General features: G+C 40.3%; 1 protein-coding gene across 31 annotated transcripts in view; it reads left to right on the top strand.

The window, feature by feature from the left end:
• The window catches only part of nrxn1a (neurexin 1a), a 1876207-nt gene that overhangs the window by 939014 nt on the left and 917970 nt on the right, over nt 1–19223 (top strand). For all 31 annotated transcript variants that reach the window (XM_087991361.1, XM_087991355.1, XM_087991356.1 and 28 more), the window contains one exon: nt 5959–6342. In XM_087991361.1, coding sequence (XP_087847487.1) covers nt 5959–6342 — 384 coding nt within the window. The remainder of the gene's footprint in view (nt 1–5958; nt 6343–19223) is intronic.

The raw sequence follows: 19223 nt of genomic DNA, 5'->3' as shown, positions 1-19223 counted from the left end.
ACCACTAAAAGGAGGCAATAGCTTAGTAGCATTACTGCTAGACTATTAATCTCGAAACCCAGTTACCATTCTGGGAACTCGGGTTCAAATCCTGCCGTGTCAAATGGTGGAATTTGAATTTGATAAAGAATCTGGAATTAAGAGTGTAATGATGACCATAAATCCATCGTCAATTGTTGGAAAAACCTATCTGGTTCACTAATGTCCTTTAGGGAAAGAGATCTGTCATCTTTATCTGGTCAGGCCTATATGTAACTCCAGACCCACAGCAATGGTGGTTGACTCTCAAATGTCCTCTGGACAATTAGTGATGGGCAATAAATGTTAGCCTAGCCAGTGACACCCACATCCCGTGAAATGAATAAAAAAGTTACTGGACTAGTGATCCATGATAAGAAGTTCTTCTCTCTCTATGGAATGTTAATTTAGAAAGAAAGATGATTTCAAAACAAGGTCTTCAAAATCTGCAAACATTGTGCTAGCTTTGTATCAATATAACCTGCAGGAACTTATGTTTAGAAGTACCAATTTTATTTCATCCCCTTCCTTTAGATATCCAAAGACATGTTACATGGTAAGGTAATTGAATTTTTGTCAGGCTTCTAGCTGTTTTGTAACCATGACACAGAAAGTGTGTCAAAGTGATTTGGAGTGACCCATAATACCATTTTCCAGGAATTACTTACCGAACTCAAACCCCTGGTGACAAATGCAGGTAGCTACTGTAAATTTAGATTTTGTCATGCTTCCAAAGCATGTTAGAGTCCAAGGACAGTTTCATTTTCAAGGAAATCAGGTACATTTTTTTTTCTAGCCTGAAGTCTCCATCACTGTTGACTGCAAGAGTTTACACAAGCAAAATACTGTCAGTTTGTGGGATATCTGAAATAAAAGCAAAACATAGTGGAAGTATTCATTAGATGAGGCAGCATCTATGGAGAGAAACAGTTAAGGTGCTAAATGTGTCCATTTATGATTAAAGGGTGTGTCGAGGGAGTTTCATCGTGTCCAGTCCACCATAGCTCAGGATGAATTTTCTCATGCAGTTTTTCTTTTCCCACCTCACTAATTATTCAACTGAGCTATTGGGAGTGTTTTATGGGGAGATTCACCAGATAGGTAGAAGTGAACTACGGCATGTGTGTCCCAGTGCCAAATTTAATACCACCTCGGATGCTGCCAACCAGGTGCTTCCTTTCAAACTGCACTGTTCAATCCGAAAAATGCCACAGAGGAAAGGAAGCTCCTCCAGGACAGTGGTTTGTAGGAATGGATGAATGGGATCATAGAGAAAAGTGCAGTCCATTTTCCTGTTGACCGCAAGGGAGGTGATACCAATACATCCAGCCAATTGGACAAAAGTTCAACACAGCTCAAAGCTGTGTTCCACATCAAAGGGAATGCCCACCAAAGCCACAAGAAGGTCTCTGACTATCTGCAGTCCGCCAGGGTAAACTCGGCCACTGCACACATATCTCACCAATGCTCATGGATTACAGCTGTCACTATTGCATGTATCATGTCCATTCAAGCACTCACACCACTTTCATTCTCATAAGCGACTAATCCTTCATTCGCTTTGTGCTTCCTAGGCACTAAGTGAGGACATTTATACCATCTCTGCTGTTCATTCATGACCACAAACTCTTCCTGCATCCAGTTCCAACATTACTTAGTCCGTGTCTCAGTGTCATTTTAGGATGAACTGACCCATCCCTAGAACTGATGTCTCTGCAGCACCCAAACAAGCTGCCAGTAATTCCTGAACTGCTTACACTTGATCTGCAAGACTGAACATGTTCAACGCGCTGTAGTGTCATCTGATGAACCCATTGACTAACTGTCCATTAATTGATGGACTCTAACTTCCTTTCACCTCACTAAGGACTGTTTCCCTTTCATAGACTTATAGAATCCCTACAATGTGGAAACAGGCGATTTAGCCCAACAAGTCCACATCGACCCTCCAATGAGTAACCTACCCAGACCCATTTCCCTACCCGCTTACCCTACATTTACCCCTGACTTATGCACCTAACCTACACATCCTTGAACACTATGGACAATTTAGCATTGCCAATTCACCTAACCTGCACATATTATAACTGTGGGAGGAAACCGGAGCACCCAGAGAAAACCCATGCAGATACAGGGAGATTGTGCAAACTCCACAAAGACAGTCACCTGAGGCTGGAATCAAACTCAGGTCCCCGGTGCTGTGAGGCAGCAGTGCTCGCCACTGTGCCATCCCACATATTTACTTCTACGTATTGCCATATTGCTAAAGAACATGCACTGTGTTTGCCACATAAACTGCTGTCATATGTTGCAACTCTGCCATTAGTGTGTCATAAAATAACACGTCTGCAGACTGACAGACTGACTGTTCAGTGCCCCTATAACATCACAAGCTGCCAATCTGTTCCACAGTGCTATAAAGCAAATTATACTCAGACTCTGGCAGGCTGTTAACTCAGTGCTAAAATCAGTATGCGCTGAGAAAGGAATGTGAAACAGGCAGGACTGGTAGTAACCAAGCAAGTCCTAAAGTGAGTCAGTGCCAAGCAAGCTAAGAGCGTTAAAGATGCATATTGGCATGTTGGTGCAAAAACATAGTGAGCATATCATGAGATGTGTGGTGGTTCCTGCTTACAGAGTGACCTGGTAGAAGCATGCAAGTGTTAAAACCCTGAGGTGACGTCTGAATTGGTTTGAGAGCAGGCATGATAATGTGGTGAAGCTTGTGGCATGTCAATGTGAAGTTATGATGAGGAGGTGGCAGTGTTGGACTGGGTTGGACTAAGTTAAAAATCAAACAACGCCAGGTTATAGTCCAACAGGTTTATTTGGAAGTACAAATTTTCAAAGCGCTGCTCAATTGGTCAGGTAGCTATAAAGTTATGTGGACAAACACTTGAGAAGGATGGTGGCCATTGCGCATCCAGGAACATTGAGAGTTAGAAGCAATGATATGATGGCCAGGATAGGCATTCAATGAGCTGCAGCTACCAGATATCTGCTCTGTTTTTCCTGTCATGAATTTGCATGTTTGTTTCTCAGCAGAGGAGAGGAAAATTGGAAATAGGATGTAAATAAAATGAGTTACCCTTTAACTTAATACAAATGCAAGGAAATAATATTGTTGCCACCAGGGCAATATTCTGAATTTGACATTTAAGGCTTGAGAAATTTGGGAAAATTTTCACAATACTTAGCCATTCTAGCCCCTCATAATCACCGTGTTTGGCATGATTCTTGGCCACACCAAGTGGAGGAGAATTCTACTCAATATTTTAGGCTTTTCAGAAGAAAGAAAGAAATGTAACAGGTTTGAAATCTGTAGAACCAGGGTTGGGGCAGGAAGACCAAAAGGTCAATGATAAATTGGAGGGGACGGGTGATAAATAATGAAACATTCCATGATGCAAAAGGCAAAAGCGAATGGGAATGGGAGAAAAAAAAAGAGAAATAAAGCTTTTATTCAGGTGAGATGTGGATGGACATAGAGCAGCTACCTGAATACTACATGGAGAGATACAGAAAGAACAAGTCAGCAAACATAAAACCCAGAATAAGATGGAGACAGAGGTTACAGTCGAAAGTTGTTGAACTCAGTGTTGATTTCAGAAGGATGTATAGTACCAAGATGAAAGTTGAGGTGCTTTTCCTTGCGCTTGCATTGATCCCCATTCAAACACTGCAGCAGGAAATGGGCCTAAAAGTTACAGAGGAAGCATGGCAAAAAAACAAAATGGCAGGTGACTGGACCCTCATGCTTCCAGCTGAACCAAGGTGCTCCACAAAACAGGTGTCCGGATTCTGTTTGGTCTGCCGAAGGTAGAGGAAATTACTTTGTGAAACTGAGAGAAGTAGAGATACATAGCAGTCTCCATGACGTTCTTGGACATTGAGAAAGGAGACGGTGAAAGGACTGGGATGGCATCTCCTGTGCTTGAATGGAAGGGGTTGCTTGGGATGAAAGAGGAGTGAATCAAGGTATCCCAGATGGAATGATACCTCTGGGATAATTCATAAGAACTTTCGGACCATGGAGAAACCTTGTGAAGATATCATGAAGCTACACCTTACTGATCATTAATAACACATGGTACGAGGAGTGAAGAAAGAAAAGTATGTGGAGTGTGAGGCAGGAACCCGAAGACTAATCATGTAGAAAGTGCAAACAATCATTGTGTCATACACACAGAAACAGAACCTTTGGTCCAACTATTCTATGCCAAACATAAGCCCAAACAAAACGAGACCTACCTGCTTGGTCCTGGCCCATATCCCTCCAAACCTTTCCTCTTCATGTACTTATCCAAATGTCTTTTAAACATTGTAATTATACCACATCAACCACTTCCTTTATTTATACTCATTATTTTAAAACTTCTACAAGGCTGCCTCTCAACCTCCTATGCTCCAGTGAAAAAACGTCCCAGCCTAACCAGCCTTTCTTTACAACTCAAACCTTCCACAACCCACAAATCCTGGTAAATCTCTTTTGAACCCTTTCCAGCTTAATAATATCCTTCCAAAACTGGGCAACCAGACCTGGACACAATATTCCAGAATGTAGAGAAGTATGTGGAATATTGATGAGCAGTTGGTGGTAGAATTCATGGGATAACTTTTGAATAATGTACTCGTAAAATTAAAGCCTGGTACATTTTTGAATACAATGTATAGAAGAATTTCGTCTTACGATGCAATAACCAGTGTTATAAAAAAGTCCAAGTCTGAAGATAAGTCTTGATCTTGCCTGCTTCTCAACCAGTCTGGTTTGAATCCAAACACTTCATGTGGCATTACAAAACATAAAAGGGTGAGGAGGAGAAAATGTGGTAGTGGCATCACAGTAGAGTAACAAAGCATGATCCATTGAATACAGAAACTGATGGGTTGAAAGTTGAAGCCAAAGGGAATGATATCAATGTCTTGGAAGGTAGGGAAAGGAATGATGGATGAAGTACGTAAGATGTATTCTACATGGCGAAGGGCCCTGTCAGCCATACCAGGTGAGAATCCTCAGATAAGGGGAAAAAAAAAGTACATTTTTAATGCACTAATGTGGAAGGTTGCATATTTGGAACAGATGCCTCAGAGATGGAAAAACCAAACAGAGACAATAATTCTTTAGAATTCAATAATTCACAAATGGTGAAGTTATTAAACCATTGGCAATGAGACATCATGCTAAAATATAGCAAAAGGGTGAAACTGCACATTTTTTCAAAGTTTTAGCTTGTTTCTCCTTGTCTGGTTCAGTGCCAAAACTGATAAGATTCAGAGGAAGCAGATTGAAAATTGAATAACATGGTCACGAAACATGCTCAGGAAATGTTGATGGTTAATGTAATGGTGGCATATGGTTTCAGTTGGTTCATGAATAATGTAGAACATGAGTGTAAGAGCTCTTGTGGCACAGTAGTAATGTCTTTACCGCTGGGCCAGGAGGCCTGGGTTAAAGTCCTAATTTCTCCAGAGGGATGTCATAATATGTCCGAACAGGTTGATTAAAAATACATCTGGAACATGGTGAAAAATAGTATTGAAGGTTTATTTAATCTTCAATGCCTGTGAAGATTTTGAAGATCAGCAACCATAACATTTTGCATCTCCAAGAATTTATTAAATGTTGATATTAATTGATTATTGCAGTCATATAGGAAAATGAATGATAAGTGCTTATTATGAAACTCATTTTTGTGGCTTCATCAGCATTTTTACTCCTCTTATGGTATCATTACATTCCCGTTGCTAAGGAAACACTGAATGGTATTGCTTTAGTTGAGATGCAGCAAATATGTATATTACAAAAAATGTGGACTCACCTTTTTTCTTAAATGAAAAGTGATATCTCAGCCAAAGTGAGTGCCCATATAATCAATTCCCAGTGAAGAAGATATTAAAAAAACATTAAATTTCAATATTATTTTTTACTTTTCTCTCCAGGTACTATCACCATTAACAGCAAGCGTTCACCATATATGGCACATGGGGAGAGTGAAATTCTGGACCTGGATGATGACTTATATTTGGGTGGACTACCTGAGAACAAAGCAGCTCTTATTTTCCCAACAGAAGTGTGGACAGCTCTTCTTAACTACGGATATGTAGGATGTATCAGAGACTTGTTCATCGATGGTCAAAGCAAAGATATACGGAGAATGGCTGAAATCCAAAATGTGGCTGGAGTTAAACCTTCCTGTGCAAAGGAAGGTCCAAAGCAGTGCCTTAGTGATCCATGCCGAAACAATGGTGTTTGTAGAGAAGGCTGGAACAGGTACATTTGTGATTGCTCTGGAACTGGATTTCTTGGCAAATCTTGTGAGAGAGGTAAGCAGGACATTTGAACCCCAATAACATGGGTTTTATTTGTTTCTTCTTACAAGAAAAATCTATTTCAGAAGCAAAAAATGAATGAAATTTCCTTCTCCCTAACATATTTCAGTTTATATTCATTGTGCAACAGGGTTTCTCATCATGTAAAATTTGACAATCACTCTTATCGTACGAAGCGTGCAAGCACTTTTATCTGTCATTTCAGAGGACTGTTTGAGAATTGCCCTTTAATGTTATGTTAAGCTACTAATGCTACTTTTCACAGGAGGACTTGAGATGACTTGAGAAATTAGCACAACTTGTCTGAGCCAATGAAAACATGTCTCTTGTTATACAATTGCTAGCTATATTGTGGCACTCATGATGAGAATCTCATTCATTTTACATCTTGCATGAATTATGATGTCTTGAAGTGATCAGTTGACATTGGGGAAAAAACACAGGAAAAGACTTGGAAGGAGTGGAATACAATTCTTAGAACTTTGTTCTTTTCATTACATTGTTACAGTATGTTTACTGCATTTTAGAAAAATGTTTTATGTTGCCTGTTGGATTCTTGCCACAGCTCATCTTGGTGAAACATATTTTTGCCAAGATCCTTTTTCTTGGTGAAGTTGAGGAAAACCACCTGGTTTTCTAATGAGAAGAGATATTGTCTTAAACAAGATGGAGATTATTGTACAATAATAAATAGACAGAAGTTACGTTATCATAACAGATGTTGCTACAAGACTATCATAAAAATTATTAGGTTGTACTTCTGCAATTAAACAGAACAAAGAATTATTCTCTGTCCCCAGGTCACCTCATCAAATCAGACGGACTTAATCTGCTCCTTGACATTTCTGAACCATTACACCCTTATACAAAATTCCAGATCCAGAGTTGAATTGTGTGGAGACAATGGAAGTCTTGACCCCAGTTGGAAAGCCAGTGAGAGCCCCATTATCTCTTTTTCTGGAAAATACCTTGTCATACTCAGACTTTTGATATGGTTTTCCTGGAATCAAGAACCACAAAATGGCTGCATCCATGAGAGCTTCTAGCTCTCAGAATGCCATTGACAAATGCCCCCATCAGCCCCAAGGACCTCCACTGGGCATCATCATTTCCCCCCACCAAGTGCCACTCCCCAGGAACCTTTAAACAATCTTTCCTGTTATTTTTTTGTTTGACATTTGCCTCATCTGACCCAATGGATAAGAAACAAAATGTCAATTAACACTATTTACATTAAATGACATGTCTCAGTCATTCTCTGTTTTTGTAATGTTCTGCTATTTATCATAAAGTGAGAAATGGGGTTGTTCATTAATGATTGGTGTGGAACATTGTGCATTCTTGGCTCTTCAGATATTAAAGTACTCTATGTCCAGATGCAGCAAGGCCTGGACAACATCCAGGCCTGAACTGAAAAGTGACACATGACATTCACACCACACAAGTGCCAGACAATCAGAATCTAGTCTTTGACATTCAATGATATTACTATTATGGATACCCAGCTATCAATATCCTGAGGTTATCATTGACCAGAAACTGAACAGGGTCAGCCATATAAATACTGTTGCTCAAGAATAGACCAGAGTCTGGGAATTCTGGAGTGATAACTCATCTCCTGAGTTTTCAAAGTATGTATCATCCACTGGAAGTGTGATCTGATATTCTCCTCTTGAGTGAGCTCTAACAACTTAAAAGAAGCTTGATATTAGATAAGTCAAAGCAACCAACTTGATAGATATTCCATTCACTGCCTTCAGCTTTTACTCCCTCCACCACTGATGCAAAATGGCAGCAGTGAATACTACCTACAAGATACACTGCAGCAACTCAGCCAGGCTGCTTCATCGGCATCTTTCAAACTCACAACCTCTCCCACTGAAAAGTGTAAGTGCAGCAGGTGCATGAAGACAACATTAGGGTGTTTCTCTCCAAGCTGTGCACTATACTCACTTGGAAGCAAACTGACATTTCTTAACTATACCAGTGTCAAAATCCCAGAACTCCCTCCCTAACAATGCTATAGGTGTTCCAAAACCCCATGGACTACAGAGGCTCACCATTACCTACTCAAGAACAATTTGGGATGGGCAGTAAATGTTAACCTAAACAGCGATGCATATATCACATGAATGAATAAAACATCTGTAAAGATAAATGGCTGGAATCAGGGATCTCTAAAGAATCACCCTTTTAAAAGTGAGCGAGTGGAGATACGAAAGAGTCTGGGGATCAATTTATTCATCTGGACCAGGCTGCCTAGTGGTAGTGGTGGAGCTGTGTATAATTTTGTCATTTCAGAAACATTTGGACAGGTGGATGGTATAGATATAGAGGGATATGGACCAAACACAGGCAAATGGGACTGGTTTAATTGTGAAAACTGAGCGGCATGGACATGTCGGGCCAAAGGGCCTGTTTCCCTGCTGTAAACCTTTATGACTCTATGATTCTAAGCAAGTTTATTGCAAATACAAAATAATAATTCTTACTGAGGCAACCCCTGACTAGTCTTGTTACTGCTGAAGATCAGTTAATCTACTGATCTATTTGTTTGAGCCAAACTCCTATTTCAACCAAATCCCAATATTTCCAACATTTTCTTTGATACCAGCTGATAGTTGTCACTCTGATAAAATTAGATGAAGTATCTTTGTCACTGCCTGGATAGAGTATATCAGTCTTTACAAATCATGGGCAGAATCCTATGGGGGTCTGAGTGAATTGGGCTATGGTGAGATTTGTGGTGGAATTGGACAAGAAGTCCGCCAAAGCCATCTCAACGTTGGGAGCATTTTTAATGCTTTTAGCAAGCAATGACGGGTATTCCTCATTGGGCAGTGGCAGGTTGCCAGTTAAGGGGACCTATTACTTGTTAAATGCCTTATGAATAATCCATATCATGTCAGTGATCAGAAAGCGGGTACCTGGTGACTTCAGCTTGCCACTGCCTGTGACCAGCATCCAGCATCAAACAGCATCTCAGCTCACAGTCAGACATGCACTGGCTGCACATGTCCTTCGTCCAGTCATTGACATCCAAAATTTGCCAACCCATACAAAGTGCATGGGTGCATATGTACTTAGGTAGCACTGACTTGCATTGCAGGGTGCATCAGCAGCTAACATGGCATGCAGGAACAGAAACCATGCTAATGGATTGGACTAGAGTGCATCTCATTCCCTCTTATAACGCACATTCACTTAAAACCACAGTGGCTTATTGGTTAGTACTGCTGCCTCACAGCACCAGGGAAATGGGTTTGATTCCTCAGTTGACTGTGTGGAGTTTCACATTCTCCCCATGTCTGCATCGGTTTCAGCTGGGTGCTCTAGTTTCATCCCACAGCCCAAAGATGTGCAGACTCAGTGGATTAGTTGTGGGAAATGTAGGGTTACAGCGATGGGGGAGACAGGTGGGTCTGGGTGGGTGATGGTCAATGTGGACTGAATCCACACTGTAGGGATTCTATGATTCCATCTACCTGAATACTCGCAGCACCCATATCTTGGCTTGCCGTGCCTGTTAGTGCATTGACACCTCAGCCAGAACCAAGGGCTATCAGGAATGTTGTATCGACATGCTCAGACACACAGCCAAGCTACTGGTCAGTAGGGATCTGTCTAACAAAGAGCGGATATGGATGACACCCCAATATAGGGCACATAAAGACTATCTAACATCTCCAGCATGTGCCAGCTGCCTGAGTAGCAAACATGCTGCATGTGTATTTTACTAAATGGCTCTGTTGGAAACTTTTTGACAAAACTCATGGGATTTAGGTGTTACTGGCTGCCCAGCATTTTCAATGCCTATCCCTAGTTGCCCTTGAGGAAGTGATGGTGAGCTGTTTTCTTGAACCACTGCAGTCCATGTGCTGGAGGTAGACTCTTAGGGAGGGAATTCCAGCATTTAACTGGGTGGGGGATAGTCCTCAGTGCACTCACATGGGGTCCACAGTCAGTCAGGGTGTCTAAAGATCATCAGTCAGTAGCACAGTCTTGATACTGCCCAGGAACATGGCCACAGTCAGTCATCAGCTTGAAACATTGCCTTGGTCTAGCCAACTGCAGTCTAAGAGTGAGCAATGACTATCCTGTGCAGCCAACACTAACGTTCAGAGAAATCACTTCCTGTCAGTTATGGAGCTGCAAAAACAGTGGTTTGGTCTGGTCAGTCATGTCTACGGCTGGTCATCAAAGTTAGTTAAAGATCTCAGGCAAATGCAGCCCTGAGGATCCATTCATTGATTGCTGAATATGTGTGTATGTGTGTGTGTGTGTGGGGGGGGGGGGAGGGGGGGGTGGGGTGGGGGGGCTTCCTGTAGGCGTATGACTGTCAAGAAAGTTGGGGAAGTCAAGGATGATAGCGGGCAGGGGTGGGGGAGCAAAGTATGGTGAAGAGGGAACCTCAGGGTGAATGTAGGATATACTGAATTGTACCATGGTAGGCTGTGGGAATGGGGAGTTACTGTCAGTGATTATCACTGTGGCTTCCACTAGGGAAGCATATAAGAGTAGCAGTAACTTCCCATTCCCACAGCCTACCATGGTACAATTCAGCATATCCTCCATTCACTCTGAGTTTAATGTGGTGGGACTCCAAATGGGGCCATAGACAGAAATGGGATGATCAGGATAATGCAAAGGAAAAGGTTACATGGAAAGAGGGTTATGGCAGCTAGGGAGGGAGTTAGTGCTGACAGTTCCAACAATGAGCTGTATTCTCTGGCATCACTTGTCATTCCCTAGATGTGAAATGTAACTGCAAAATGGCTGAGACAGTGACCAGAGTGAGTAGAGTTGGTATTGCTTTGATGAACAGATCTGTTGGGCGTTAGGACATGGAAGGGACAAATACTTGAAACAAGTGTTTGCAAATTCCAGGTACAGTTCATTTGAAAGTATTTCTTTGCAGGTAGACTGTGTATATAAGGGGAAGGTGCGTATGCATCAAGATCATGTGCCAATATTCAGTTTGCATTGTGGGTGTGGACTAGTTTCCTTGTGTTCCCTTTCACTGACTATGAGAAAAAAACCTGTTTTTTGGACTTATCTGTCTGAATGTTTCCTGAATGTGGTAATCTCCTACTTGGCAATGACAAGATGCAGGTGTCCAGTGGGCATAGGGGACAGTGTAGTGATGACTTCGAGAGGGTAGACAGGATGCAGCTAGAGAGGGTGTGTAGATGGAATGTAGCTAAGGACTGGTAAACTGTATGGTCTGGTAGTGAAACAGACACTAGGGTAAGAGAACAGGGTTGTATGTGTAAGGGAATATCAGCCATACTGGCTGTGAACTGTAAGCAGTGTGGCTTTGTGGTTGCTGTGCCAATATGCTGCCAGTGAGGGTTGATGCCAGATTGCCAACACTTGTTCAGGTACATGACAGCATCTTAAAGATGACACAGGTGCAAGGGATACTGTTTTGGATACCTGCTGAGTTGCGAGTTGTTTTGGGAGCAGTGCATACTAAGATGGGGCTGGAATCAGACCTAAGGGACATCACAGGAGTGGAATAGGTAGTTAATGAGGTGCTATTGGTAAAATGCAGCAAGAAATCTCACTGGACCTCACAGCAAGAATCCCACCAAAAACTCACACTTAGCTAAAAGTCTAATATCCCCATAAGACTTCATAATAGGGACTCTGATATAACACAATCCATCACCTGATGTTTTAACATGAATTATAAAGAAGGTCAAGTATGATAAATGAATCTCTTCTAGAATAATCTATAAAATAAGTTATGAACCTTAAATATTACAGCTGCTTGTAGTTCTAAACAGCGTATGAAATGTGTGTTAGCACTTATGCTAATTCACTATGTTGATAATAAAACTGTCCTTTCACAGTAAGGCATCTTGGCATATTAAGAATTTTAACAATCTGTCAGGATTTTTAGAAGTATAAGAGATCAGATTACAAACAAGAGTACATAAAAGGCTTAATTATATTTTTAATTATTTGAAAAAATAAGTATACAGAGAATGGTTCACACTGACAAAATGTTGTCCAGGAACAGTTAATTGGAGAGTTCTTGAGTTTGCTTTCTTCAAAGTAAATTGGAAATCAGTTCTTTAGTAGACTAAAAATTCTAATACAATAACAGAGAATGCTAGAGAAACAAAGGAAGTCTGGCAGCATCTGTGAGAATTAGCATCCCGATTCCAGTGACCCTTCATCAGAACCCACTGAACTTTGTCTCTGGACCTGAAATGTTAACTCTGGTTTCTCTGTATAAATGCTTCCAGAACTGTTGTGTTACCGTAGCACTCTCTGTTTATGTCTTAGACTTCCAGCAACTGCAGTTCTTAGTATTCATTAAAAATCTAATGGTTTACTGAGTGGAACTCACCTCATCTTGCTCAGTTTTAGCCATGGAATGCCTTTGAATGTCATCTCTCACTGCCCTACACTGTTACATTTGGAGGTTTGCAAGGAACAAATCTTGGCACTGCCCTATCCTTTACTGCCATTCATTCCCCTGACAACCCTATCCAAAGACACAAAGTCAAGTTCCATTTGTATAAATGAGCTCTATTTCACCACTGCCTTGCTCACACCACCTTCTGCCTGCATTGTTAGCCTGTTTATATTATATCCATATATGGATGAGATTAAACTTCCTCCAATTAAACATTTAAAAGACCAGAATTATTGGCCTTGTTTTCACATCAGAGGTGAGGATGCCATGCTGTCAGCAAAAGCAGTTGTCCTTGTAGGAAGTTCCAATTTGTGTTTGGCCTTCCATGTCATTCAACAGACCTGAGGCAGGCATCAAGTTGGAACGGTCTTTGAACAGTTCACTGAAGGGGTTGTCTTGGCTGTCATCTTATTCAAGAGTTATAATGATTCCTTTAACTAGCAGCAATAGGCTTAAGATTCATTTCCTGAGACTTAAAAAGGCAGGGTCTCCACAACTGTCTGAGACAGACCTCATCAAAATGGATGTCAGCTCCAAAGTTTGGTTGTTGCATGGAATTGCCCCTTCCTCTATTGTCTGATATCTGGACCTCCCTCCATATTAACTTGTAACCAGCCTGAAGGCTTGAACGTGCTTTTGAAGTGTCTAGCCTTCTGACTCACCTCTCTGGCCTTTCGACCCTTTCCCATTCTTTGGGATGGTGGAAAGCCCTTTCATCCCAATAAAAAACCTGAAAAACTAGAAAGGGGGAATTTATATAGGGGTAGATGATGTCCCTGCCTCACCCTTTCCTGAATCCTGCAAAATAATTACCATGAGATATAGAGGACTACATAATAGCCATTAGTTTGGTCATCCTGCCTCTAATTTGACACAGAAGGAGGAATAAAAATCTGACCAATTGTTTTTTGACGCCTGTCATAAACTCCATTCCTTAGCTTCCTAGCCATTATTGTATTTGGCTGGAACTGACAGTTTTAAACTTTGCATCCTATACAGTCATAGCGTCATACAGCATAGAAACAGACCCATTGCTCCAACCAGTCTATGCGAATATAATCCCAAACTGAACTAGTCCCACTTGCCTGCTCCTGGCCCATGACACTCCTTGAAGAAAAGACTGGAAAACCATCTATATGACACATACAGGTATATTCAGTTGCAAGTAACAGGTTTTGCCTCCGGGGTTATGATTCCAGTGCTCTTCTTGTGAGCCTCTGATCTTTCCACCCAACATAAACCAGAGGTGATCCAAATATATGCTACCCATATCGTAATACAAAATTAAATTCTGATCTCCTGTGACCCATCTGTCGTACATCTGCTTTGATCTCTGCTCCACTAATGCCTCCATTTTGAAATTATCATCATAATGTTCACATCATGAGATAGCCCCACCATTCCCTCATGCTGTAATGTTTTCAAGTCTTTCAACATTCACACAACCTTATGCTCCTTCAGCTCTAATCTTTTGTGCATCCTCTCCTCCACTTCACAATTGACTATAATGATATAAGCCACCTTTGTCACAAAATTGTCTCCCTCCACCTTTTTCCCTTCACTTCTCACTGTGCTTTAAAACTTGGGGTTGTTACAAACATTTGGTAAGCTGTCTTTATCTTTGACAGTACCAATTTATGTCGGAGTACATTTCTGTAAAGGACCTTGGGATATTTTTCACATTAAAGCATTCTTGTTATAGAGCAGAGGGTTATGCTGGGAGCACTGGAGGTGAAAAATGGAAGGAGGGCCACAATGCGAGCATGAACCCTGTTACAGACTGGTTGGGCTGAACAACCTGCATCTGTGCTGTGCCTTCCATGCAATTCCACATAATGCAATTGTTTCCAGAAGATAAACTTCAAACTGGGCTCAAAGTAAAATAAAGAGGGACGTTTAATTTTTATTTGATATCCATTTGGTCACAGGGCTATAGAACTAAGAAATCATCAGGGACAAACTCTGTAATTTCCAGGTTTTTGACCCAGTTCCAATGAAGGAATGATGATATAGTTTCAAATTGGGATGGATACTGTCAATTGCTGAAACAGTCCTTGCTTCAGTTTACGTGCATTTTTCAAATGTTTTACAGAAATGTGAGATGTTATTCATTATAAAGGTTAAGTGGCAACCTGCTTGTAAGAGTAGGCTGAATGACCCATCCCAGACTCTACGTCATCTCTCCATTAAAACCGAAAGTGGGGAAGTTGCACAAGGTTGGAATCTGATTCAGACTTCTAACATCTTTGTCTAATGTCAACCCAAGCCTATCTCATATCTGAGTTTTGGGTATCATTTGGTTGACCTATCCAACTTTTCCTAGTCCACCTCAGTCCAACACCAGGGCCTCCAAATCGTGTTATATTACACCATGCTATAATAGATATAATGAACACAGAATGGATGCTAACGTGTCTAAACCTCCCTCTGTTCCTATAAGATTCTGGTCATATAATATTACTGTAACACTATGAACAAAGCAGTGAGCCACAGAATAGTTGTCTGTTTGACTGGATCTTCTTTCGAGCTAATTGCAACTCCTGAAGAGAAAATTACCAACCTGTTTAAATCTGCTTCCAGAAGTACAGGATAAGTGCAGGTTTTTTTGCAATGTGAAGCAATGTATTTTCCAGACTAATTTCCTGGACAGAAATGCGTTCTTGCAGTATGATAATTGGTGCTTGTCTTTCCATTGATTTATAAACCCTAAGCACTTATTTTTTAGATCATTAATTATTGATCTTTGTAGCAATATATCAGAATTATAGGTTTTAAGAATACCCCATCGTACATGCAATTTTTGTCATTTTGTTACTTATGCACAAAGTACAATGGGCAGATAAATTCCATCCAGTCAACTACAGATCATTTAACCATTGGTAATGATTTTACAACCATTAATTCTTTTGCAAGATCAAGGGTTCAGAGACCTTGCACAGTTGGTCTCAACACTAATTGTCTCTGATAATGCTGAAACAGGCTGAATTTAAAAATAATTACAATCTTGTGCTGTAGTTTTTGGGTTCAGATGTGATTTGCACTGTATTCTAGCTTCTCAACTCTCATTTATTCCCATTCCCAATTAAACTTCCATGATTGGATTGTTGTTTTAAATCGGCTCTAGATGTCTACAATTCTGTCACAAGACAAATACTGTGTTTATGTCCATCTGTCCCATTTTCTGTTTCCCATTTCCAAAGAATGAATGTTTGGGGCTTTTTTTTACATTTATTTGGAGACATAATAAATGGTGACACTGTTAAGAAAATGCCACATACATACTTATATCTTGCCAGTTATTTTTTGCATCTCAATTGTTCTATTAAGGAGAGAGCAAATCTGCCGCTCATCAAAAGGAAGCTGTCGAAAGCATTATAAAATCTTTTGGTTGAACGTGCACGCTGTACCACCGTGTGGTAAAGTTTAGGTATTGCAGATAGCCTAGCCCAGCAAAAATGCAGTCAAAACAATCTTGAGTAACGAAGTGTCTCACAGATATCCCATTGTTATTTAATTTGAAAAGTCAAAAATAGCATAACCCAGAGATCAGATTCATATAATTAGTCTGATGAAGATTGTCATTAACAGTATTGAACACGTCAGGAAAAGTATATGGAATGCAAAATGGAGACTGACAGTGCAATTGGATCCTGCTATTATGATTGCTGTTGTTCTCATCAATTGCAATGCTGTACTTAACTTACAGTGTTGAATCATAATGGGATGTAGTTTCAATGTTTCTTTAAGGGCCTTTATGGCTTTAGTTAAACAGTACAAAAACAGTTGTTAGAATAATTGCAAAATTTCATGTCTGTCCTTTGGTTGAAAATTGTGTAAGAGGCTGCAATGTTGTCAGCTATGTTCCATTCTTCACTAAAAAATGAAAGGCTGGATTTTTGTGGAGTCAAGATGACTCCATAAATAGAGTCATAAAGTCATACAGCATGGAAACAGACCCTTCAGTCCAGCCAGTTCATGCCCCCAAACTAAATTAGCCTCACCTTCCTGCTCCTAGCCCATATCCCTCCAAAGCTTTCCTATTCATGTCTTTATCCAGATGTTTTTTAAACGTAATTGTGCCCACATCCAGCACTTCCTCAGGAATTTCATTCCACGCACGAACTACTCTGTGTAAAAATGTTGTCCCTCATGCCTTTTTTAAAACTTTCTCCTCTCACCTTAAAAATATGACATCTAGCTTTGAATTCCCCCACGCTCGGGAAAAGACCCTTGCCGTCCACCTTATCTATGCCTCTCATGATTTTATAAACTTCTATAAGGTTACCTCTCAACCTCATACACTCCACTGAAAAACGTTCAAGCCTTTCTTTCTAACTCAATACCCAGCCACATCCTGCTGCATATCTTCTGAACCCTCTCCAGCTTAATAATATCCTTTCTATAACTAGTTGACCAGAACTGGACACAGAACTCAAAAAGAGGCTTCACCAATGTTCTCTACAACCTTAACATGACTTCCAAACTCCTATATTCAAAAGGACTGAGCAATGGAAGCAAGCATGTGAAACATCTTTTAACCACCCTGTCTTGATCTTTAAGTCTTTAAAACAATTGGGCAGATGCAGATATTCAGCCCCATTTCTAGCTTATTTCTATCATTTACATTCGTAGTGGAAAGGCAGCAAGCATGAATCACACAGGCAGGAAACCCAAGCTTAGCAGGGTAACTGGAAACTAGTACTAAGTTTAAACAGATTCCCTTTTGCTGTTCCAATGGTCTTTACTCATAGTGTGAGAGTTACAATTTTACAGAGATGTGAATACTCTTGAAGGACGCATCAGATCTGTTTAAGTATCATGCTCTAAACTTACTGTGTTTAAAAGCCAAAAACTTAATCTGAGCTGGAAGCTAGAATATAAACAAAAACATACATGCTGCTAAACTGCTTTGCTTGAGAATTATCTGGGTTATCTCACAAAAACATTATTATCAGTGTTTAAAGTTTTAATAGAAATTATTATTGACATTTCCCAAGGGCATTTGTTATGGCTAAGCTTATTATGGATATTTGGCTGAGTTTTAACGGTCTAGAAGAAAATACTTCAGCAATGGATCTGAGTTCCAGTTTTGATTGATCATTTTAAGAGTTGTTGAAGGATTAGATGTCATTGAGGTGATTATTGAAAAAAATTTGTTTGGATTTTCAACAATCTAGCCACTTGAGGGAATAACAAATCTTTGCACAGACTTCAAGAGTGAAAGTTTTTTTCTTATTTCAAACGCGTGTGAGTCAGAAAAGTTTATGTATTCCGAACATGGCTCCTGAAAACATACTTGCAATGGATTGGGTGAGTAGTTATTGGGCAGACTGAGGGTATGAGGGATATGAGGTTGTCATAGGCAACTAAATAGTGAGGGCTGAGCACTTACATATTTTAAAACATCTGGGAAAACCAAAAAAGCCAGGTAACCCCAAGCTGAACTTGCTAGCACACTCTTCTCAGCACTCTCACCCCACTCTGATCATTCTGTTCTGGGGTCAGCAGATCCACTTTGATCCCATCTCCACTTCCCCAGGCTGAAAAGTTGGGTAGGATTTGGCCCTTTATTTTGATTTGGGTCTTCAAGTCGGAAAAATGAGGCTTCTTTCATTTGCTGTTACTGGGGGAAAAGAATCGATAGCTGCTATCTAACCTCAAAAGTTCTAGTCATGAAGAGGTCAAGATTTTGATTGGTGAACTGTTGGATTGATGATGGTTTAAAGATTCTTTCAGTCTGTACTGTGCAGTTCTGATTGAAATACATTCAGACAATATGAACTCAGCTCGTAGTGAACAGCAGAACTGAATGGTGCTGTATGGACATGTTCATAGGGAGGGTGATTGCTACACGAAACATGATGTCACACTGACAAAAAAGTTGTGTTGAGATACAACTTCCAGTTGCGATAGCATCAAAGAATGAAACAAATCAACTCAAAACAAACAAGATATTTGTACCCTGGCCATGATTTTTGAAACTTAAGTATGACAACTTGGCAAGTTGATTTCGGGGCAATATAACAGCTGCAATTAAGACGTCCAAATATCTGCAGGTTAGGACGATTGGCCATTTTAAATTGGGCATCGTGTTCAAGGATGTGCAGGCTCGGTAGGTTAGTCATGGGAAATGCAGAGTTACAGGGATAGAAAGGATCTGAGTGGAATATTCTTCAGAGGAGCAGTGTGAACTAGACAGGCTGAATTACCTGCATCCACACAGCAGGGATTTTAATGATTCTATGAAGAAATTCTGATTTAAAAAGAAAAACATATGTGGATCTGCAAGGGCAGCAGATGTAAAACATTAATGAACATTTATTATCCCCAAAGTAGCACACCATCATGTATTAAACAGTTCCATTTATGCATACTTCTAATTCGAACAGTTTTTTTTTGCAAAGCAAGTTAAAATCTTGAATATTAATGAAACTTATTTTGCATTTTT

Source organism: Chiloscyllium plagiosum, unplaced genomic scaffold, assembly GCF_037043375.1.
Source record: "Chiloscyllium plagiosum isolate Xiang-an unplaced genomic scaffold, Cpla_swu_hap1 HiC_scaffold_10, whole genome shotgun sequence".
Lineage (NCBI taxonomy): Eukaryota > Metazoa > Chordata > Chondrichthyes > Orectolobiformes > Hemiscylliidae > Chiloscyllium > Chiloscyllium plagiosum.
This window is presented reverse-complemented; position numbering and strand designations above follow the sequence as displayed.